At 41.9% G+C, this 12,339-nt stretch overlaps 1 protein-coding gene across 15 annotated transcripts in view; it reads left to right on the top strand.

Moving 5' to 3' along the window:
- The window catches only part of LOC139762749 (trithorax group protein osa-like), a 437,278-nt gene extending 425,194 nt beyond the window's left edge, over positions 1-12,084 (top strand). For all 15 annotated transcript variants that reach the window (XM_071687843.1, XM_071687851.1, XM_071687853.1 and 12 more), the window contains 2 exons: positions 8,722-8,941; positions 9,233-12,084. In XM_071687843.1, the coding sequence (XP_071543944.1) occupies positions 8,722-8,941; positions 9,233-11,695 (2,683 nt within the window). In that variant the 3' untranslated portion in view covers positions 11,696-12,084. The remainder of the gene's footprint in view (positions 1-8,721; positions 8,942-9,232) is intronic.
- Positions 12,085-12,339: the final 255 nt, after the last annotated feature.

Raw genomic sequence — 12,339 nt, 5'->3', positions numbered from 1 at the left:
TGTTGTATGGTTGCAAGGCGTGGGCTATGGATAGAGTTGTGTGCAGGAGGATGGATGTGCTGGAAATGAGATGTTTGAGGACAATGTGTGGTGTGAGGTGGTTTGATCGAGTGAGTAACGTAAGGGTAAGAGAGATGTGTGGAAATAAAAAGAGCGTGGTTGAGAGAGCAGAAGAGGGTGTTTTGAAGTGGTTTGGGCACATGGAGAGGATGAGTGAGGAAAGATTGACCAAGAGGATATATGTGTCGGAGGTGGAGGGAACAAGGAGAAGAGGGAGACCAAATTGGAGGTGGAAAGATGGAGTGAAAAAGATTTTGTGTGATCGGGGCCTGAACATGCAGGAGGGTGAAAGGAGGGCAAGGAATAGAGTGAATTGGAGCGATGTGGTATACCGGGGTTGACGTGCTGTCAGTGGATTGAATCAAGGCATGTGAAGCGTCTGGGGTAAGCCATGGAAAGCTTTGTAGGTATGTATATTTGCGTGTGTGGACGTATGTATTTACATGTGTATGGGGGGGGTTGGGCCATTTCTTTCGTCTGTTTCCTTGCGCTACCTCGCAAACGCGGGAGACAGCGACAAAGTATAATAAAAAAAATAATAAGATATAACAATGTTTCACAAGTTTTTTCTCTGCAATTTGGTTATTTGGTCCTTTTTTAGTGAGGCTTTTAAGGGTATGGGGTTCACAGAGGAGGAGTTATGCTCGAGGTAGACACTAGAACGGTATTGCTGTGGTGATGATACAGGTAGGGACTAGAACGGTGTTGCTGTGGTAGTGATACTGGCTCAAACCCTGGGTTGTGTTGTCCCAGGGATGGATCTTAATCCAAAAATATCATTTTTTTTCAGATTTTATTCTATTAACCTTGTTGACAAATAACTTTCACAATTCGGACCTGGAGGGAGAGGAGTTTGTTTTATTTAAAGTTTTGTTTTCTCCCAGAGTGTTTGGAGTTACTTGTAGATGGAGGTTGACCCCTTATTTTCCTTTTCTTTGGTGAGGGTGGATGGGGGGAGATGTTACTGATCCATTTTCCCATGACAAAGAAATACTAGCAAGCCCCATACCTTGGCCAGTATGCTGTGATGTACTGGGGGACAAGGTCACCCCATGGGATTGGAAGTATGGTAATACCTTGTGGGGTCAAAACTTCTATATTAAAAGATATGTTTAAAGAGAAAAAAATTTCTGGGCATCTCTGTTATCGAGTTCACCTTTTTCTTTTGATTTGCAAATCAAGATCGTCCGTGTTCTGTATAGCCTGCTGGGAACCAGAAGTAGTAATCCAAAGTATTACAAAAGAATTCAAATAGCAACAAAACTTCGGTCCTTTTGAGGCTTTTTGTAATAATAGATATTAGTATGGTAAGAGTAGAAAGATAAAGATTATTCAAAAGAAAGACTTACAACTGTTCATGTGACCACGGAACTACCTCATGGGGTTGGCCACTGCAATAGAGTCTCTTTAACTAGTAAACTCCAGAATGGCTTCTTAACCTTTAGTGCCTCACCCTTAACAGGCCACTGACAAAGGGCAACTCTGATGCAGTTACTGTAATCAGTATAAATCATTCCATGTGTTTACAATTATGTTGAAGATAAAGCTCTTTGCTTTATTGAAAGTAAAAGATTTACCCATGATTTTCTATTTATTGATACCAATAAAATCAGACAGATCAAGCCATAAGCACCTTGTCAGATTGAATTATCAAAGCCTTTGTTTATTTTGAACACCTAAATTACATCGCCTCTTGACTTTCTTTTCTTATAAGCTAAATAGATTTGTTTAGTTGACCCGTGTAGGGTTTGATTCTTGGTAGCTCAGTGCTTTTCTCTCTCCATTTTGTCTTTTTTTTTTTTATAAGGAGGGATGGCCAAAACTGAAAACAATATTCAAGGTGGGAATGCAACAATGAGGATGATTGCCTGCGAATTGATTTGATAATAGTACCTGTGGATCCAAGAATTTTTTCCATCCTTTCACTGCTGCTGTGCACAGCTTGCTTGGCTTTAGGTCACTATATATCACCTTGTTTAAGTCATATTGCTTACTTTTCATCTGTAGCTTAACAGAATTTGCCATGTATAAACCCACTTCATCAGTTTGTCTCTTGTCAGTTTAAAACTGCATAGGTTCAAGTCCAGATGTAGATTTACTTTTGATGTCTTACACTGCAGTATCATTGTCGTTAGTATATATAAGAAAGAGAACCTGTCCCAAGACTAGTCCCTGTGGCTCACCACTTATTATGTCTAACCCTTCTAAGGCTTGACCATTGATTTCTACTCTTAGTTTACAAGTAAGTAATCGAGTAAGTAGTGAAAGGGTAAGGGAGATGTGTGGTAATAAAAAGAGTGTAGGTGAGAGAGCAGAAGAGGGTGTTTTGAAATGGTTTGGTCACATGGAGAGAATGAGTGAGGAAAGATTGACAAAGATGATATATGTGTTAGAGGTGGAAGGAAGGAGAAGTGGGAGACCAAATAGGAGGTGGAAAGATGGAGTGAAAAAGATTTTGTGTGATCGGGGCCTAAACATGCAGGAGGGTGAAAGGCGTGTAAGGAATAGAGTGAATTGGAACGATGTGGTATACCGGGGTCGACGTGCTGTCAATGGATTGAACCAGCGCATGTGAAGCATCTGGGATAAACCATGGAAAGTTGTGTGGGGCCTGGATGTGGAAAGGGAGCTGTGGTTTCGGTGCATTATACATGACAGCGAGAGACAGAGTGTGAACTAATGTGTCCTTTGTTGTCCTTTCCTAGCACTACCTCGTGCACATGCGGGGGAGGGGGTTGTCATTTCATGTGTGGCGGGGTGGCAACGGGAATGAATAAGGGCAGACAGTATGAATTATGTACATGGTTTTTTTTTTTTTTTTCTTTTTTCGCTGTCTCCCGCATTTGCGCGGTAGCGCAAGGAAACAGACAAAAGAAATGGCCCAACCCACCCCCATACACATGTATATACATACGTCCACACACGCAAATATACATACCTACACAGCTTTCCATGGTTTACCCCAGACACTTCACGTGCCCTGATTCAATCCACTGACAGCACGTCAACCCCGGTATATCACATCGATCCAATTCACTCTATTCCTTGCCCTCCTTTCACCCTCCTGCATGTTCAGGCCCCGATCACACAAAATCTTTTTCACTCCATCTTTCCACCTCCAATTTGGTCTCCCACTTCTCCTCGTTCCCTCCACCTCCGACACATATATCCTCTTGGTCAATCTTTCCTCACTCATCCTCTCCATGTGCCCAAACCATTTCAAAACACCCTCTTCTGCTCTCTCAACCACGCTCTTTTTATTTCCACACATCTCTCTTACCCTTACGTTACTTACTCGATCAAACCACCTCACACCACACATTGTCCTCAAACATCTCATTTCCAGCACATCCATCCTCCTGCGCACAACTCTATCCATAGCCCAGGCCTTGCAACCATACAACATTGTTGGAACCACTATTCCTTCAAACATACCCATTTTTGCTTTCTGAGATAATGTTCTCGACTTCCACACATTCTTCAAGGCTCCCAGAATTTTCGCCCCCTCCCCCACCCTATGATTCACTTCTGCTTCCATGGTTCCATCCGCTGCCAGATCCACTCCCAGATATCTAAAACACTTTACTTCCTCCAGTTTTTCTCCATTCAAACTTACCTCCCAATTGACTTGACCCTCAACCCTACTGTACCTAATTACCTTGCTCTTATTCACATTTACTCTTAACTTTCTTCTTTCACACACTTTACCAAACTCAGTCACCAGCTCCTGCAGTTTCTCACATGAATCAGCCACCAGTGCTGTATCATCAGCGAACAACAACTGACTCACTTCCCAAGCTCTCTCGTCCCCAACAGACTTCATACTTGCCCCTCTTTCCAAAACTCTTGCATTCACCTCCCTAACAACCCCATCCATAAACAAATTAAACAACCATGGAGACATCACACACCCCTGCCGCAAACCTACATTCACTGAGAACCAATCACTTTCCTCTCTTCCTAAATGTACACATGCCTTACATCCTCGATAAAAACTTTTCACTGCTTCTAACAACTTTCCTCCCACACCATATATTCTTAATACCTTCCACAGAGCATCTCTATCAACTCTATCATATGCCTTCTCCAGATCCATAAATGCTACATACAAATCCATTTGCTTTTCTAAGTATTTCTCACATACATTCTTCAAAGCAAACACCTGATCCACACATCCTCTACCACTTCTGAAACCACACTGCTCTTCCCCAATCTCATGCTCTGCACATGCCTTCACCCTCTCAATCAATACCCTCCCATATAATTTCCCAGGAATACTCAACAAACTTATACCTTTGTAATTTGAGCACTCACTCTTATCCCCTTTGCCTTTGTACAATGGCACTATGCACGCATTCCTCCAATCCTCAGGCACCTCACCATGAGTCATACATACATTAAATAACCTTACCAACCAGTCAATAATACAGTCACCCCTTTTTTAATAAATTCCACTGCAATACCATCCAAACCTGCTGCCTTGCCAGCTTTCATATTCCGCAAAGCTTTTACTACCTCTTCTCTGTTTACCAAATAATTTTCCCTAACCCTCTCACTTTGCACACCACCTCGACCAAAACATCCTATATCTGTCACTCTATCATCAAACACATTCAACAAACCTTCAAAATACTCACTCCATCTCCTTCTCACATCACCACTACTTGTTATCACCTCCCCATGTGTATATATGTATATGTCTGTGTGTATATATATATATGTATACAACAAAGGCCACATTCGGTAACACTCAGTCTCTAGCTGTCATGTATAATGCACCGAAACCACAGCTCCCTTTCCACATCCAGGCCCCACAAAACTTTCCATGGTTTACCCCTGATGCTTCACATACCCTGGTTCAATCCATTGACCTCACTTCGACCACGGTATACCACATCTTTCCAATTCACTATATTCCTTGCATGCCTTTCACCCTCCTGTATGTTCAGGCGCTGATTGCTCAAAATCATTCTCACATCATCCTTCCACCTCCAATTTGGTCTCCTGCTTCTCCTTGTTCCCTCCACCTCTGACACATATATCCTCTTTGTCAATCTTTCCTCACTCATTCTCTCCATAAGTCCAAACAATTTCAATACACCCTCTTCTGCTCTCCGAACAACACACTTTTTATTACCTTACATCTCTGTTACCCTTTCATTTCTTACTCGATCAAACCACCTCACATTACATATTGTCCAGTTCACTCTATTCGTTGCATGCCTCTCACCCACCTGCATGTTCAGGCCCCAATCACTCAAAATCTTTTTCACTCCACCTTCCACCTCCAATTTGGTCTCGGCTTCTTGTTAGCTCCACCTCTGACACTTATATCCTCTTCGTCAATCTTTCCTGACTCATTCTCTCCATATGTCCAAACCCTCTTCTGCGCTCTCAACCTTACCCTTTTTATTTCCACACGTCTCTTACCCTTACATTACTTACTCGAGCAAACCATCTCACACCACATTTTGTCCTCAAACTTTTCATTTCCTACACGTCTGCCCTCCTCCGTACAGCTCTGTCTATAGCCCATGCCACACAACCATATAACATTGTTTGACACAACTGTTCCTTCAAACATACCCATTTTTGCTCCCCAAGGTAATGTTCTCTCCTACACATTCTTCATTGCTTCCAGAACCTTCACCCCCTCCCCCACCTTGTGACTCACTTCCTCTTCCATGGTTCCATCCACTGCTAAGTCCACTCCCAGATATCTAAAACAGTTCACTTCCTCCATTTTTTCTCCATTCAAATCTCCTTGTCCCTCAACCCTACTGAACCTAATAACCTTGCTCTTATTTACATTTACTCTCAACTTTCTCCTTTCACACACTTTTCTAAACTCAGTGACCAACCTCTGCAGTTTCTCTCACGAATCAACCACTAGAGCTGTATCATCGGGAACAACAACTGACTCACTTCCCAGTTCCTCACATCCACAACAGACTGCATACTCGCCTCCCCCTCTCCAAAACTCTTGCATTTACCTCCCTAAGCACCCCATTCATAAACAAATAAAACAACCATGTGGACGTCACACACCCCTACTGCAGACCGACATTCGCTGGGAACCAGTCACTCTCCTCTCCTCCTACTTGTACACATGCCTTATATCCATGGTAAAAACTTTTCATTGGTTCTAACAACGTACCTCCCTCACCATACACTCTAAGATCACAAAGTAGCTCTATCAACCTTATCATATACCTTCTCCAGGTCCATAGATATTACATACAAATCCATCTGCTTTCTTTTCTAATTATTTCTCACACACATTCTTCAAAGTAAACACTTGATCATACATCCTCTACCACTTCTGAAACCACACTGCTCTTCCCCAGTGTGATGCTCAGTACATGCCTTCACCCTCTCAGTCAATACCTTCCCATATAATTTCCCAGGAATACTCAATAAACTTATACCTCTGTAGTGTGAACGCTCACCTTTATCCCATTTGCCTTTGTAGAATGGCACTATGCATGCATTTCGCCAATCCTCAGGCACTTCACCATGATCCATACATACATTAGATATCCTTACCAACCAATCAACACCACAGTCACTTCCTTTTTTTTTAATAAATTCTACTGCAATACCATCCAAACCCACTGCCTTGCTGGATTTCATCTTCCTCAAAGCTTTCACTACCTCTTGTCTCTTAACCAAACCATTCTCCTTAACCCTGTCACTTCCCACACCACCCCAACCAAAATATTCTATATCTGCCACTTTATCATGAAACTCGTTCAACAAACCTTCAAAATACTCGCTCCATCTCACTTCATCTCTACCAGTTATTACTTCCTCACTTGCCCTCTTCACCGATGTTCCCATTTGTTCTAGTCCTATGCATGTTATATATCTCCTTCCAAAACATCTTTTTACTCTTTGTAAAGTTTCATGATACTCTCTGACCTCAACTCTCATTTGCCCTCTTTTTCAAATCTTGCACCTTTCTCTTGACCTCCTGCTGCTTTCTTTTACACATCTCCCATTTATTTGCACTCCTTCCTTGTAAGTATGGTCCAAATGCCTGTCTTTCCTCTTTCACTAACAACTTTACTTCTTCCTCCTACCACTCACTACCCTTTCTAATCTGCCCACAAAAATCAACATCAAGGCCAGTCCTTAATTGAAATATAGAAAGGGTTATGAAAGGGAAAGAGTAGAGACAAGGAAAAGTTTTTAGAATTTTGAATTAATTTAAAAACCTATCTTATAAAATGTGCCAGACCATAGTTACTGGGAAAGATGCGAGAAGGTAGAGAGTTCCAAAGCTTTGAGGTGTACATAATGAAACAGTTACTAAAACAGCCCACCCTTGAGTTGCTGAGAGCCACTCAATAATCATGTGACGCAGCAGCTTTCCAAGTATTCTGGGGTCTTGCTGTAGGTGGGGGCACAGAAGGAGCCAGCTCTTGAGGGCAAAACCCAAAGTAATACCTATAGAAGAAGGAAGATGAACTAACTTTGCAGCTTAAGGCAAGCAGCTTAAGTATTTAAGTTATCCTGTGAGAGTTTATAAGTCAAACTGCTTTTGACTCAACTCAGTCAAGCAGGGATGCAGAGGTAGAACCACCTCAGATGTGAAAATGGATCTCCATACAGGGATAAATCACTCTTTTGTACAAATGGAGCAACTGTTCAGAAAAAAAGAAATTTCAATATCTAAACAGGACTCCCAATTTCTTAAAAGAAGACTTAGTTATTTCCATAATGTGGGGGTTTCCAAGAAAGAGTGGAAGTAGAGTAATACCAAGTATGTTTATTGATTCAAGAGGTGGAATTATAAAACCATCAGAGGAGAGATGAGTTGTGAGGAGTTTTAGCTAGAGGGATGAGTAGAAACTGGGTCTAGGGGGCATTAACCTCAACTAGATTTCACCATCCCCACCGAGATATCTGTCTAAGTCTGAGTTTATTGAGGAAGTTGTTTCAAGGTGAGATGCACATCGAGTGAGAGAAGGAGCAAAATTGAAGGGTATGAAGGAATGCAATGTTTGGTCATCAGTTTATGAGTACAGTACACTTGGTTATTTGTGGATGAAAGGAAATCGTTAATATATGAAAAGTTGTAGGGGACAGGACAGAACCTTAAGAGAATTCACTGTTGATTGGGGAGGAGTTACCTATCAACTGCCACAGAAGCTGATCAGCTGGAGAGGAAGCTAGTTACGAGGAAGGGAAGCCACAAGAGGGGAGCTTGGAAATGAGGTCCCAGTGCCACATCCTGTCAAAAGCCTTGGATATGTCAAGGTTAACTATATAATACTACTAAATATCTTTCAGGGATGGTAGGTAAGATAGGAAGGAACATTGGTAGTTTGTTCAAATAGGTATGTATGTGGTAGAGGTCACTTTTCACAAAATTTTCATGGTATTGTATTCTAAGTAGTACCTTTCCCCTTTGCAATTAATGTGGAGGCAAAATATATGGCTGATATTCAAGCAAATATGGTAAGAGTAAGTTATATGTACTAATACTTTTTTCCATGATAGCAAGGTAACCATAGTTAATTTCATCCATTAAACTTCATCATTGTATGGTATTTCACTTTTTGGATACATTAGCACTCTTTCTCATACTCTTGTCATTGCTTTGCCACCAGATGCTCAAAATGCATCTAAATGATGTTATGAAAATTTTATTTGCAGGTGTGGTTTAGCAGCCGAAGTGACGTGGGCCCTAGATATACTAAACATACTACTCTTCGATGATCAAACTGTTGTTTATTTTGGTCTTCATCATATGCCGGGTCTGCTTGAGGCTCTAATTGAGCATCTCAGACGTGGCCTTATCAATATGTTTGATATCTGCTCAGAACTAGAGTTGGGTCGTGATGATGAAGCAACAGGGGCAAACAAGAGAGTGAAGGTATTGGGTGTTCATATGGATTTAGTCTTCTTGAGAATTTATGTTTCTTTTATGATATTGCATGAAGCAATTTCTTATCAGTTTTGATAATAGCCATAAGTTGAATAAAAAGTATGATGATTTCCTCTTTTTATATACACAGACATTGGAGTGCACATAAATGATGGTAAATTTATAGAATATATTCAGTTTAAAATCACTTCAAGGCCCTGAAAGCAAGCTTTTAGTACTTGCGCAGTTACTTAAAGTTTTAACAGAACAGTCCTCTAATCCATGCATATTATTTTTCAGGCTGAGCAGCATGATAACACAGACAGACCTTGGTATCTCCGGCCTCCTCCATCTCCCACTCTTGAGTTGGACTTAGGAAAGTTGGAAGAGGATGACCCTAATAACAAAGAAGAGGTTTTAAAAGGGTCTGAAGATTTCACCCTCATCACTAAAACTGGGAAGCCCGTCAAATTTGTTAAAAGAGACGGAGAATTGTTCATGCGGGAGGGAATTCGGGAATGGGATAAATGGGAGGGGTTTAGTTCGGGAGTGGATACGTGGTCTGTTGGTGGAGGAGAGTGTACAGCCCATATAATCTGTAATATGCAGAGTTCAGTTCCCCCTCTGGCTTTCACGCGGTTACTACCGGGAAAGGACGGAAAAGTTGCTGAGGTTAAGGTAGAGGAAGTGAAGGAAATTAAAGAGGAAGTGGTGGAGGAAAAAAAGGTGGAAGTAGTGCAAATAAAAGAAGAACCTATTGAGAAGGACAAAGTAGTTGACTTAGTTGCTGAAATGCAGGAGAAAAAGGTGGAGAAAATGGAGGACCTAATTTCTAGAGAAAAGTGTGACAACTCCAAAGATAATGAGTCAACAGACAAACTTTTTAGTCAAAGGGTGATTAGAGTTAATAATTCAAGGAAAAGCAAATTAGATGAAATATTTAAGAAGTTAAAGAAAGAACCAATTGAAGATATTAGTGACAATAAGAAAAGTGTAAAGGAGGCAAAAGAAGTGTGTTTGTTAAAAAAGGACACAGAAGTGCACCAAGACTCTGTAGTGGTGAAACAGGAACCAGTTAGTGATAAATTAACAGAGAAAAAGCACGAAGAAATAATTCAAAATAAACAAGACAGTAAAGAAAAATTGGAAAGGCGAGAAAGCAGTGGTTCTAGGAGGGAGAGTGGAGGGTTCAAGAGGCCGCATGAAGATCTTGAGGAAGAGTCATGGAGTCCAGATGAAGCATCACTCAGCACAACAACAGAAGGACAAGATTGGCTGGCTCGTAGGGTCATATGTGTTGGCACTGTGATCCGGAATCTATCTTTCATTCCAGGAAATGAAGACATCATGAGCAAGTCTGCTTCTCTGCTGGCCTTACTGGGCAAGACAATCTTGCTGCACCATGAACATCCTCAGCGCACTCCTTCCACGGCACATTATGATCGTGATGAGGACGCAGATCTGAGTGATTGGTGCAGCTCTCTAGCTCCTGATACACACTGGTGGTGGCCATATCTTCATCATGTACATGAGAATACTTTGGTCACTTTAGCAAATATGGCAGGCAATCTTGACTTGTCTGTTTACCCTGAAGAGATCTCACGCCCTCTGTTGAATGGTCTTCTGCACTGGGCAACGTGTCCTGCCTCATATGGGCAGGATCCATTTCCAGCCGGTGGAACCTCTTTACAGTCTGCATTATCACCGCAACGCTTAGCCTTGGAGGCCTTGGTTAAGTTGTGTGTGCTTGACCAGAATACAGACTTGGTTTTAGCAACACCACCTTTCACTCGTTTGGACAACTTATGTGGCCAACTGACTCGCTTTATGTGTCGTGGTGAAGATCAGGTATTGAGGGAGTTTTCCATTAATCTATTACACTACTTTTCTGCAGCAGATTCGGGTGTTGCCAGAGTCATAGCAATGCAGAATGGATGTGTTTCTCTCCTTGTTGCTTTCATTGAGGAAGCAGAGGCGGCAGCAATGAATGTGGCAAATGTTCAGGGAGTTAGTGCTCTAAAGGAAAATCCAGAACTTATGGGAACAAGTCTAGATATGGTGAGACGGGCAGCGAACACTTTGGTGCACCTATCGCGAGTACCGGCCAATGCTCGTGTCTTATCTAATACTGAAAACAGACTATTGACATTGGTCATGAGCCAGATACTGGACACTTATGTTGCATCTCAGTTGTCACAGGTGTTATTTAATGTAGCCCAGGTGCAAACTGACTTTCCCCAATATTCACCATCCCCCTCTCCACCACCCTCACCACCACCAGCTATAGCACAAGCCACAGAGTCAGCCACAACTCCAGATGCATCCTTGGATGTAAAATCACCATCAGATGCACCAACCAGTCAACCTGCCTCAGTTGCTACAGCCATTACTTTGGCAGTTAATCATGACTCATCATCCAACGAGTGTGATAAACTTAATGCATCCCCCAGTCCTGCTTCTGCCATAGCTACTGCTTCAGTTCCTTTTTCACATCCCACCACAACCCCTGCTGTAACCTCCTCCCAAATCCTTGCTACAGCACCAAGCCTAGATAAAGTTCCCACCCCAAACTTAACCCCTGCACCAATCACAACAAATACCCCTTTATATACCCCACAAATAACCTTATCAGTTAAGCCAACAAATACCCCTACTATCACCCCCACCCAACCCACAAACTCTGAGTCAACCTCAAAGTGTGAAACCCTGGCTGCATCTGCTCCAATCTCCATGGAAGCACCAGCAGCAAATCCCTCGTCTTAGTAGCGGGCGGTATACCCAGTGAGTGTTTAGGCTTCAGCCAAGTGTGGTACAAACTGTGTGGTGGGGGTGATACTCTACCCCCCCTAGGGTCCCCCCCGGTCCCAGGGCCCCTCTAGTGTCTCAGCTGGGCCCTTGCAAGGACCACCTCAGTGATATTGAGTCCTACCAGGTATTTAGGACTCTCAGTGTTGTGTACAGTAATTAAAGTAAGATGATGTGTGTCCTGCTGTAAGCAGTGTCTGTGAATTATTCTAAAGTGCGAGTGTAGCCAGCAAACAAGTCTGTGAAAGTCTGTGTATTTGTACTTTTCAATGTACAGAAGTCTGTACTCATTTCAGCTGTATTTCTTGGATTTAAAGAAAGTTGTAGAAAGAAAAGTATTCAGAGAAGCAGTCTTTCCTTACCCTGATTTTTGATATATTTTTCTTTTTATTTGGGGTAGCCTTGATTGTTGGAATTATATAGAGATATCGAGCTAAGTTGTAGAGTTCACCCATTTTGTCTGATTGTGATTTACGTTAGTGTTGGCATTGTTATTTTCAGTGTCCCTACCACCAACTTGCTTGAAATTTTTTATGTACTTTGTGAAATAGTACTTTGATTATATGAAAGGTTATTGTATTTCAAAGAAATATGAATTACAG

Source organism: Panulirus ornatus, chromosome 44, assembly GCF_036320965.1.
Source record: "Panulirus ornatus isolate Po-2019 chromosome 44, ASM3632096v1, whole genome shotgun sequence".
NCBI lineage: Eukaryota > Metazoa > Arthropoda > Malacostraca > Decapoda > Palinuridae > Panulirus > Panulirus ornatus.
This window is presented reverse-complemented; position numbering and strand designations above follow the sequence as displayed.